The 11,300-nt window shown below is 45.6% G+C and overlaps 3 protein-coding genes across 5 annotated transcripts in view; 1 reads left to right on the plus strand and 2 right to left on the minus strand.

Moving 5' to 3' along the window:
- Positions 1-122: 122 nt before the first annotated feature.
- Positions 123-5,016, minus strand: prpf4 (pre-mRNA splicing tri-snRNP complex factor PRPF4). Its single transcript, XM_084035650.1, has 15 exons — positions 4,896-5,016; positions 3,765-3,961; positions 3,496-3,682; positions 3,226-3,313; positions 2,826-2,905; positions 2,617-2,710; positions 2,448-2,542; positions 2,271-2,329; positions 1,998-2,121; positions 1,743-1,832; positions 1,478-1,600; positions 1,191-1,298; positions 953-1,071; positions 409-515; positions 123-321 (listed from the first exon to the last, which is right to left on the minus strand). The coding sequence occupies exons 2-15, from the start codon at positions 3,919-3,921 to the stop codon at positions 235-237; spliced, it is 1,518 nt and encodes a 505-aa protein (XP_083891776.1). The 5' UTR covers positions 3,922-3,961; positions 4,896-5,016; the 3' UTR covers positions 123-234.
- cdc26 (cell division cycle 26 homolog) lies at positions 4,940-7,726 on the plus strand. Of its 2 annotated transcripts, XM_084035654.1 has the most exons (3): positions 4,940-5,058; positions 7,271-7,371; positions 7,485-7,726. In XM_084035654.1, exons 2-3 carry the CDS (start codon positions 7,291-7,293, stop codon positions 7,689-7,691), a joined length of 288 nt encoding a protein of 95 aa, XP_083891780.1. In that variant the 5' UTR covers positions 4,940-5,058; positions 7,271-7,290; the 3' UTR covers positions 7,692-7,726. The 2 variants fall into 2 exon arrangements, with proteins under 2 accessions (XP_083891780.1, XP_083891781.1); XM_084035655.1 differs by lacking the exon at positions 4,940-5,058 and having other exon boundaries at positions 7,262-7,371.
- A 347-nt stretch (positions 7,727-8,073) lies between these two features.
- The window catches only part of fer (fer (fps/fes related) tyrosine kinase), a 9,447-nt gene continuing 6,220 nt past the window's right edge, over positions 8,074-11,300 (minus strand). For both annotated transcript variants that reach the window (XM_084034774.1, XM_084034773.1), the window contains exons 18-20: positions 11,159-11,300; positions 10,256-10,378; positions 8,074-9,995 (exon numbers count right to left, since the gene is read on the minus strand). The exon at positions 11,159-11,300 is cut by the window's right edge and continues 13 nt beyond it. In XM_084034774.1, coding sequence (XP_083890900.1) covers positions 9,859-9,995; positions 10,256-10,378; positions 11,159-11,300 — 402 coding nt within the window. In that variant the 3' untranslated portion in view covers positions 8,074-9,858. The remainder of the gene's footprint in view (positions 9,996-10,255; positions 10,379-11,158) is intronic.

Consider the following 11,300-nt stretch of genomic DNA (forward strand, 5'->3'; position numbering starts at 1 on the left):
TTGATTGAGCAATAAGGGAAAAAAGTGTACTTCTGCTTTTATCTTTCATGTAATAGTTTGTTTATTATGTATAAAACATGTAATTATCTTCATTTTCTAAAAAAAAAAAAAAAGTCGGAAAATTCAAAAAATGTCACTTTTATTTTCTAAAAAAAACAACAACAAAAAAATACTTAAAGATGTGTGAGCTCATCATTTTCAGGAAAAAAAAAATCTCCTGACATCATTATGACATCACTCCGACAGCCAGAGTTTGAAGGTTCGGTCGTAGGAGCAGGTGGCGATCAGTTTCCCGTCAGGTGACACGTCAACGCCCATCACCTGGGAGAGAGAACGCACTCGTTAACATTCTCCACCAATCAGCAGCAGCCGTGTCTGAACGGACCAATCAGGGGGGAGCGTATGTACCTTCCCCTCGTGTCCGGCGAGGGTCTTCAGCGGCGTCCAGCCCGGGTGACTCCAGATCTTCGCTGTGTTGTCGTACGCTCCGGTCAACAGGAAGTGACCGTCTGTGGCTGCAGACACAAACAGGAAGTGAGGTCAGAGGTACAAACAGGAAAAGTTAACAAAATAAAAGATGAACACAAAAATAGAATGAGATGAATAGAAAAAAACATTCAATTCAATTAATTGAACTAAATGGCCTCATTCATATAGCGCTTTTCTCCAAAGCGCTTTACAGGAATGACTGACATTCACCCATCCACGCACACATTCACACACCGACGGCGGAGTCAACCACGCAGGGCGACAGCCAGCTCGTCAGGAACAATTGGGGTGCTCAGGGACACCAGGCACTCAGCTAGGAGGAGCCTGGGATCGAACCGGCAATATTGCGGTTGCCAGCCAAACGCTCTACCTCCTGAGCTAAACCCCCCACCCCCCCCCCCCACATCTGTAACACAGATCAAAACAAAAATAAATTAGGTAGTTAAATTGAAGGTGTATTTACGTTGGAAGCGGACGGCGGACAGCAGGTTCTGGTGGGCAGGGACTGTGTACAGACACTTCCTGTTTCTCAGCTCCCAAACCTTACAGGTGTTATCACCACTTCCGGTTGCCAGGTGATACCTGAGAACACAGAAACAAAAGGCTCATGGTTAGCATGCTGGTCTCTGATTGGCTGCATGGTTAGCGTGCTGGTCTCTGGTTGGCTGCATGGTAAGCGTGCTGGTCTCTGATTGGCTCACCCGTTGGGGGAGAAGTGCATGCTGTAGATCTCCTTCAGGTGTCCCTCCAGGAAGACGATGCAGCGTCCCGTCCGAAGGTCCCACACCCTGCCGAAGGCATCCAGCCCTCTGATTGGACGAGAGCAGACATGGGCGGGACAACGGGCAGACAGAGAGAGATGATTAGTCCACAGACGGGGGAGGGGGGGGGGGGGGGGGGCAGATAGAAAAGAGTTATTAGTTCACATTGAATTAAGACAAAATACGTAGTACAGCGTGTAGTACTGTGTGTACTGTGTGTACTTTACCCGGTAGCAGCCAGGGATCCATCAGGGTGGAACTGGATGTCGTGGACTCCTTTACTGTGACCCTCCTGGTGGAGGATCTCCTCCTGAGCCTCCAGATCCCACAGACGCCACGAGTTGTCATAGCTACAGACAGACAGGCAGGCAGGCAGACAGATAGACAGTCAGAGAGACAGACAGATCAAGACTCCGTGTGTCCTAGTGTGTACTAGTGAGTGTGTGTGTACCTGTGTGTACTAGTGTGTGTGTGTACTAGTACACGGTTTACCTGGTTGTTCCCAGAAACCTGCCAGACGGATGCCAGGACACCCGAGACACTCGCTCACTGTGACCCTCGATGTCTGCCACCGGCTCATCGCTACGGCAACCAGGTAGAGAGAAGACAGGAATGAATGACCATATAAGGAGCAGGGAGGGTTGATTGTGATTCAGTTCTCCACATTCTCTTCTCCTCACCACCCCTCCATCCCCTCTCTCACCCCTCCCTTCCCTCCATCCCCCTCCTCCTCCCTCCCCCCCCCACCTCTCTAGGTTCCACAGCTTCACAGTCCCGTCGGCAGCACATGAGGCCAAGTTGACGTCTGATTGGTCGAGAGAGATTCCGGCCTCCGGGCGAAAGACGACAGAGCCCACGTTGGTGCTGTGTCCTTCAGCCAATCAGTGGAGGGACAGAGAGGGGCGAAGTCTCAGTTAGGACATATTACTTAATTGATGTCATACATGTACTAAAAATAACAAAATTACATTCATAAACAAAATAAATGTTAATTATAGAGAAACATCAGGCTCCGCCCACCTCTGAGAGTACGAATCAGGTTGCAGTCTGGGACGGACCACAATTTACACAGCCCACTCCTGTGGAGGGGGTTAGCATGTTAGCATTGGCTTCATCATAACACACCATATGTAATTCACGTCATGGCTGTTGTCATGGTTATGCTAGGCTACGGCTAAAGTGGGTGGGGCTTGGTACCAGGAGCCGGTGGCCAGCATCTTGGAACAAGGGCTAAAATGGCAGAAGCTGATTGGTCGGTCGTCTCCGATCTGACTGCAGAAGTTGTTGAGATTCTGAAGAAGAAATTTAAACGTTTTACTTCTGTTGTTTTTCTGTTGATTCCTAAACGTGTTAATTGTTTTCTCACCCTCAGGCTGTTGTGCTGCTCTTGTTGCTTTATCGCCCTGGTTGCCTCGGCAACCTCCTTTTGAGTGCGTGCAGCTTCCAGACGCCTCATCGCCCTGATGGACCAATCACAGGAGGAGTTAAATCAGTGATGAGCCAATCAAATTTCTCCTATATTAAAGATGTCTTGTTCTCCTCGGCTTCTGATTGGTCGGTTTGGTTCTGACTGACCGTGGCAGTGAGTATTTAGCCAACCAGAGGCGAGCGTCTTTCAGGGAGGCGGAGCCTTCGTGGTACCACGTCTGCTGGCACTGTGATTGGTCAGAAAGACGGAACATGTCTCACGTTAACAATTACACAATAACTCATAAACCTGTTTGAGTTAATTACTTTAAACTGTTCAGATTTCATTTAAAATTTTACTTCCAACATTTTACTCTTCAACAATCTGATAGTGAACAAATCTCCGTCACAAATCTTCAATATTTACATAATTATTACTCAGGAGCTCCTTACTCGCTTATCTCTCATTTTTGGTCACACCATCGTTTTAGAATGGTTTATTTTGTTATTTTATTTAGTATTGTGTGTGTGTGTGTGTGTGTGTGTGTGTGTGTGTGTGTGTGTTGACCTCGTCCTGTGATCTCTTGGCTCTCTCTTCGTCTCTCCTGGACTTCTTCAGGGCGTCGGGACCAACGACAGACAGAACACTGCGCAGCCTGACAACAAACAAATAAACAAAATGTTATGTTTCTGATCAAAGTTCAATATAAAAGACGACTGCGACATCAAACCATCGATGGAGACTTTTATTGTGAAAATCAGGAATCCTCCTGGTTGTTTGTCTTATTTGAAATCTTGAACAACCTTTAAACCCAAACGATGAGTCACGAGTCTTTACCTCTCGCGGCGGTCAGCTGGTCCCTCTCCGAACAACGTGATTGGCTCCCCGAGCGCCCGTAGGCCGGCCTTCACCTCGGCGTCGTCGGTGGAAACGGTGATCTGTCGCGCTCGCCGCCTGCGCTCGAACGCAGCGAGCGCGTCCTGCTGCCGCTCGCTGACCCGCTCCTCCATCTCCATGGTCTCTCCTGCATGGCATCATGGGAAACGGAGTCTCACTCACACACTCATTCACATAATCCATCCTGCAGTTTAGGACATGAGACAGACCTGACGAGATGTTGATGTTTCCCGCCTTGATCCCCGCCTTCACGCCGTCGCTTCCTTTGGTCCTCTCGGAGTTGAGACGCTCGCGCTCCTTCTCCTCCAGGCTGCCGTAGTAAACACGACCCCGCTTGGCCGGGGCCACATCCTCATCATCCGACATCTTGATTCAGTCCTTCCTCTTCCTCGGGCTGCTGGGAAAACTACGCATAAAAAAGACAACCACATGAAGAAACACAGAATACTAATAATATCCACAATACTCATTAAACTAAAAGATGCAAAACATATTTATGTTGTTACGGAACTTAAATCACAAAATAAATTAAATCACATTAAAATCAAATAAATCCATGTCACAGCAGAGAGCAAAAAATATATCTGACAAAAGGAGGTCAATAATTTAAAACCAGTATTAAAACGCTGAAACCATATATAATTATTATTTTTTAAATTTGTATTTATTTTCTAAAGAAAAAGAAATATATGTATATATGTTGTGCTGTATAATGTACTCCAATTTCGAATTGAAAAAAAACAAGACATTTTTTTTTAAAGTTTGTAGCGATGAAAACGGAAATGAACGAAATAAAGAAGAACTAAATAATACATATGAACGTGTGTGAACGTTTAATATAATTAATCCCATTCATACGTTGTATGTTGTTGTATCTGCTTGTTTCGGAGTCGACAGATGGAAGTTTATTACTGAATCTGGTGCTCGCATCTTTTTATTTCCTGAATGATCACTGTAATGTTGTCTTGACAATTGAACTTATAATAATAATAATACAAAATAAAACATAGAGAGGTGCGACATAAATATCAACTTTACTATTAGAAACAGATAATAAATAAAAACTCAGTTCAACAGGGTTAGAGATAAAACTAAACACTCAGCGGATCTGAAATTAGACGGTTTTTAAACCGAGTTTGGTGGAAACACAAATGTAGAGAAACGCGGTAGCTAAAGTTAGCATTAGCGTTAGCACACACAAACAGCCTGGGCTGCGTTTCACGTCATCACGTCACGCATGTGAGCTGGAACGCGTTACGTTTGAGCACCAGCTGTAAAGCGGCGCGTTTTATAAGAAATAAAATACATGAATATGTGTACATTAACGTTAAAGTCTCTACCTGGAAAGAAAACGACGCGGTGGAGGTTCTGTGCGTCGTGACCCGGATGTACACACAGGCGTCGTCACGGGTCAAAAGGTTGCTCTTCCGGTTGACAGAGCGGCGGCAGCAAACAAAACACACACAAGAGAGGAGGGGAAATACCGCAACAACGCGCCGTCAGGTAACTTTACGATCGCGCGCTCATCCGTCGGCGCTAGCGCGAGGAGCGTTTCGTCTGTTTCCGGTTAAATTAGATGATTTTACGTGTTTGAACAGCGGTTAGCCGGTTAGCTTAGCTTTTCTTTAAAGTTAAGGCTGACAGCAAAGCCAGTAACGTTACTCCTGACAGTGACGTTACTCCTCCCAGTGGCGTAACTCCTGACAGTGATGCTACTCCTCCCAGTGACGTTACTCCTGACGGTGACGTTACTCCTCCCAGTGACGTTACTCCTCCCAGTGAGGCTACTCCTCCCAGTAACGTAACTCCTGACAGTGATGCTACTCCTCCCAGTGACGTTACTCCTGACAGTGATGCTACTCCTCCCAGTGACGTTACTCCTGACAGTGACGTTACGCCTCTTATTGACGTAACTCCTGACAGTGACTACTCCTCCCTGTGACGTTATTCCTCCCAGTGGCGTAACTCCTGACAGTGACGTTACTCTCCTCCCAGTGACGTTACTCCTCCCAGAACTCCCACTGCCGTTACTTTAGTCAGAGCCCAGCTCAAGTGCAATAGTGCAATAATAATGAATAAATACCTTACATTATTGATACTCAAGGTTTAAAGGGATAGTTCAGAATTTTGGACATAAGACCTATTTTCCAAGTGAGCCGGTGAGTTTGAGACGTCTGGAGACGTTTTCAAGAAATTTCATTCAGTTCTTCTAGTTGCCGAGTTCGCTTATGCTATAGCTAGCGCGAGTCAATGGTTCTTAGCTAGACAAGCATTAAAAACGGTCTTTCCCACTCCACAGTGCACCCGAGGCAAATCCATTAAAACAATAGACTGTCGATGTACATATGTGTGTTGATAGAATAATATTTGAAACAAAACTAACCTCGCATCGCATGAATCATCCATTTTTTGAGGAACTAGTTTCTCAGCAGCAGCGGAACTTTACTTTGCTCCGTCGGACTCAAAACTCTAAGACGCGAAGCCCGAAATACTGCCCGTAAATAGGCAATCGAACCGGGCCAAACTGTCGGCACTTATACCCCCAAGGCTGTCTGAAAAGCCCTTGGTCCTCACTCAAACACCGGGCAGCCCACGGCCACGCGAATTCACACATGCGGACTCTCCATCGGACTTAAAACTCTAAGACGCGTCACTCGCAATCCAGCCGGTAAACACGCGGCTCAACACCGCCGAACTCTCGGCACTTGTGCCCCCAAGGCTGTCTGAAAAGCCCTTGGAGCTCACTCAAACACCGGGCAGCTCACGGCCGCGCGAAGCCGGACCTCTGCTCCGTCCATAGACCCGTAAACCCTCGGACGCGTTGCGGGGAATCCCTCCGGTAAATAGACACAAAAACACCGCCGAACTCTCGGCCCTTATGCCCCCAGACCTGGGTGAAAAGCGCTTGGACCTCACTCAAACACCAGGCAGCCCATGGCCACGCAAAGCCACAATTACGCACCGCGAACCCAGACCTCTGCTCCGTCCGTAGACCCGTAAACCCTCGGACGCGTTGCGGGGGATTCCCTCCTGGCACCACCAGTCTCCGTTTGTTCGGTCCCGGTTCTCAGCTCCAGCGGGGGCTATCTCGGTCTCCACAGATGCTCGAAACTAGCACTGCAGGCTACTCTGCGTCTGTAGCAATGACAGCAGGTAAACAAACTATTATAGAACCGGTAACTTATAAGTGCTAGGTGATATCACTCCGCCGCTGCCATAGCCTACTAGGAAGTATGACACGCTGCTGCTGAGACATAAATCCTTAAAAATGCAAGGTTGGTTTTATTTCAAACATTCTATCAACACAGATCATCGATAGTCTGCCGTTACAATTGATTTGTCTCGGGTGCACTGTGGAGTGTGCAAGACTGTTTTTAATGCCATGCTAGCTAAGAACGATTGACTTGCGCTAGCCATAGCATAAGCGAACTCGGCAACTAGAAGAACTGAATGAAATTTCTTGAAAACGTCTCGTTACGTCTCGAACACACCGGCTCACTTGGAAAATAGGTCTTATGTCCAAAATTCTGAACTATCCCTTTAAAGTAAGTTTGAAAGATCTACAAGAACTGAATTGATTTGCATTCATGTACTCTCAGTTACCATAGCAACCGTAACCTGTTTTAGCTGCAGCTTTATGCTAATGAGCATGTTTACAGGAAATAGAACACACACGTGATTCTGTTAATATTTGTGGTGTTTGTAGTTGGTGAAGGTTTCTGTGATACAGTGAAGATGTTGAGGAGGAAACCGACTCGTCTGGAGCTGAAGATCGACGACACGGAGGAGTTCGAGAGCGTCAAGAAAGAGCTGGAGGTTTAAATCACTCCTATAGCACTATCATCAACACTGTCAATCTCAGCAAATATCAATCAATACTGTCAAAATCCATCAATAATGTAAATATCAGTCAATATATTATTTTCCAGGCCAGGAAGCGTCAGCGAGAGGAGGCGGAGTCAGGTGGGGGAGTGGGCGGAGCCTCCGTCATCAGCGTTGACATCATCGGGGGTGGGGCCTCAGCGTCTTCCTCGACAGCAGCATCGAGGGCGGAGCTTATCAACGAGCGAATCGGCTACAAGCCCCACCCCAAACCGGCCACGCTGCCGACCTTATTTGGAAGTTTACAGTTTTAATATAACAAACAATAAAAATGTTTAAACAAAAGAAATGTTGTTTTATTAACGCGATGTTAACTCCGAGTTCAGAATAACTCATAAACATCTTCAAATTGATTATTGATTGATCAGGTTTGAACTCAGTAAAGGTGACGGCTGTTATAGAATTGTCATTTAGCTCCATTAAATATTGAAAAAAGGAAAATATTTAGTTGTGGATGAAAAACTTAATGTGAATACATTTAATTGAAAAAAACATTTGTTTCCAATTTATACTTTATAATATTATAAAAAAAAATTAAAATCACTCCAAAATATATATTTTGTGATTGTAGAATCTGTCACTTGGAAAACAAAAGAAACGGAGAGAAAGTCATAAGAAATTATGTCACACGTCAGGTTTGTTCGTAAGATTTGTTTTATTTTCATTATAAATGCTACGATAATATTTTTTATAAAGAAACAAATATAAAAGACAAACAGACGATTAGTGTTGAAAACCATAAAAACTCAAAAAGAAAAACAAACCATAAAACATCTGGAATTTATTTACATCAACAGTAGGCGGCGCTCTGGAGCTTTGTTATCATTAACATTAAGCTCCACCTTCACGCAGTCCAGGAAGTGATTCTGACCAATCAGGACCCACGATTAATTTACACAGATACACATCTTTTTAGTTGCAGTTCATACATTTATATTAAACGCTTCCTTTTTTTAAACATTTTAAAGTGGTTGAAGATTATTTCCATTTCCATGACAACCAGGAAACATACTGAGTAAGTGCTGGTGATTGTTTCTTTTTTTAATGGTTTTGGAGCTGTGTTTCATTGGATATTTTACTTTGGTTTAAAAATAATAAAAAAAATAACTAAATAATAAAATGCTTTAATTTAAGACAGTATTTTAAATAAGGATTTTTTTTGTTTCTTTATTTTACGTTTTAGAGACGTTCCTTTTTTTTTAGCCACCAATAAAATATTTGAAATCACTGATTGGTCAAAAACATTTCTGGAAAAAAAAAAGAAAGTCAGAGTGGGCGTGGTCTGTGTGATGATTGACAGTGGGATTTTTTCAGAAAAAATGTCAGTTTGTAACTTTAGTTTTGTATCAGTTGAGCTGCTGAGAAACATTGAAATCATAAAAACATAATAAATAAAAATACAAACTTTAGTGTAAAAGATGTAAAAACAAAACAGTTTAGTGTGAACAGCTGTTTTCAGCAGCAGAAACGCTTTTAGTGTTCAAGCTGTTGCCGTGGTTACAGTGGTGACAGGCGGTGCGACAGGGGGGCGTGGCTTCATGTCCGACTGTCACTCCGATCGTTGCGTTATTAGCTCATCTTGTAAACAGTTTTAGCCACGCAACGTTGTAAACAAACAGGAAACTAAATGATTTTCACAATAAAACAAAGTATTGAACAGGCGTTCATTGGATTCAGTTTGATTGTTAAGTGTTTATCGGGTTCGTTAATGTGAGAAATATCTTGTATTAATGTGGCGACTGTGGAGATTCAATTAATTCATTTATTCATTTTTAGTTATTTATGTTTAAACCTCAGTGGGAATCGAACTGCCGGACTCAACGTTAATATTCAGGAGTCGTTCCATCAGTCACCCCTCATTTCATTTCCGCGTGATGTTTCATGACGATGTCATGACATCGTAACGTAGCGTGAAATCTGAAGTTTGGGATCGGGCGGATGGAGGGGTTCAAACGTTTAAACGTAAACGACGCGGTGTGTTGTCGGTCGGTTCGGTGTGGCGTTCAAGCGTCGATGGGTTTTAGTGTTTATCACGAGTTCAGCGTCGCTGCGTTCGACACAAAAAAATAGGGGTCGCCATCATCTCTGTGACCATGCCCACCGATGATACGCTCACTCCGTGACCACGCCTACCCAATGACCACGCCCACACGGACCACACCCACTGGACGACCTCAAGATTAAAAAATAAACTCCTCTTTGCTGATGACACTCTGCTGCTACCTCTGATGTCATCAGTTCTTGATGGTGCAACGTTTTGTGATGTCATCACTGTGATGGCGGCGAGGTAAAGTGATGATGTCATCACTTCTTGATTGCGGCGAGGTCGCACGATGATGTCATTGTTTGTTATTGATGGCGGCGTGGTTGTGTGATGTCTGCGCTTCCGTTTTATCAGCAGCGAGGTCAGTCGTGATGACATCACTTCTTCTTGATGGCGGCGAGGTCTCGCTGCAGCTCGGAGAACTTGGGCCGGTCCTCGGGGTTGTACTGCCAACAGCGCTGCATCACTTTGTACACGTCGTCAGGGCAACGCTGTGGGCATGCCATCCTGTAACCTAGCAACCAGGAGGGAGACACGCCACGCATCAGAAAAGCAGACTTTAATTCATCAATTATCAAGACGCCGATTCTTTTTGACGAGGACTTTTATTATGGCGGGCCCTGTGGACAGGAAGTCGTGTGTCCAAGAACCAGAGTCCTTTAAGAAACTTCTCATTTTACAGCAGCTTTTATTTTCATGTCAATAAAGGCCTTTAATAGTAATAATCATAATGGTTATGATGTTGATATTATTATTATTATTATTATTAATTACCTTTCTCCACCTGCTCTCGGGCCTGCTGATTGGTCATTCCGGGATAAGGACACACCCCCAAACTGAAGGTCTCCCACAGCAGGATCCCATAACTCCACACATCGCTGTCGGAGCTGTAACGACCTGCAGCAGCCAATCACAGAGCGGGAGACATCAGCGAACCAAATACAGAGTGGGAGACATGAGCGGACCAATCACAGAGTGGGAGACATCAGCGAACCAAATACAGAGTGGGAGACATGAGCGGACCAATCACAGAGCCGGAGACATGAGCGGACCAATCACAGAGCGGGAGACATGAGCGGACCAATCACAGAGCGGGAGACATGACATGAGCGGACCAATCACAGAGCGGGAGACATGAGCGGACCAATCACAGAGCGGGAGACATGAGCGGACCAATCACAGAGCGGGAGACATGAGCGGACCAATCACAGAGCGGGAGACATGACATGAGCGGACCAATCACAGAGTGCGAGACATGAGCGGACCAATCACAGAGCGGGAGACATGAGCGGACCAATCACAGAGCGGGAGACATGAGCGGACCAATCACAGAGCGGGAGACATGAGCGGACCAATCACAGAGCGGGAGACATGAGCGGACCAATCACAGAGCAGGAGACATGAGCGGACCAATCACAGAGCAGGAGACATGAGCGGACCAATCACAGAGCGGGAGACATGACATGAGCGGACCAATCACAGAGCGGGAGACATGAGAGGACCAATCACAGAGCGGGAGACATGACATGAGCGGACCAATCACAGAGCGGGAGACATGACATGAGCGGACCAATCACAGAGCGGGAGACATGAGCGGACCAATCACAGAGCGGGAGACATGAGCGGACCAATCACAGAGCGGGAGACATCAGTGGACCAATCACAGAGCGGGGTTACCGTAGTTGAGGGCCTCCGGAGCGGTCCATTTGATAGGGATCTGTTTGAGTCCAGATGAAGAGTAAATGCCATCGTCCTCCTGACGACTCATCCCAAAGTCACTGATCTTCAACACGCTGCCCTCGCCCACCAGACAGTTCCT

Source organism: Eutrigla gurnardus (genome assembly GCF_963514095.1).
Source record: "Eutrigla gurnardus genome assembly, chromosome: 19".
Classification (NCBI taxonomy): Eukaryota; Metazoa; Chordata; class Actinopteri; order Perciformes; family Triglidae; genus Eutrigla; species Eutrigla gurnardus.

Bases quoted from the DNA above. Each gene is read 5' to 3' on its own strand.
- prpf4 (XM_084035650.1), bottom strand. From the start codon at position 3,921: ATGTCGGATGATGAGGATGTGGCCCCGGCCAAGCGGGGTCGTGTTTAC. The intron at 2,543-2,616 runs GTGAGAAAACAA...TTTCTTCTTCAG, and splicing joins AGCAGCACAACAGCCTGAGG to AATCTCAACAACTTCTGCAG. The intron at 516-952 runs GTAAATACACCT...TTGTGTCTGCAG, and splicing joins GTCCGCCGTCCGCTTCCAAC to CCACAGACGGTCACTTCCTG.
- cdc26 (XM_084035654.1), top strand. From the start codon at position 7,291: ATGTTGAGGAGGAAACCGACTCGTCTGGAGCTGAAGATCGACGACACG. The intron at 7,372-7,484 runs GTTTAAATCACT...ATTATTTTCCAG, and splicing joins GCGTCAAGAAAGAGCTGGAG to GCCAGGAAGCGTCAGCGAGA.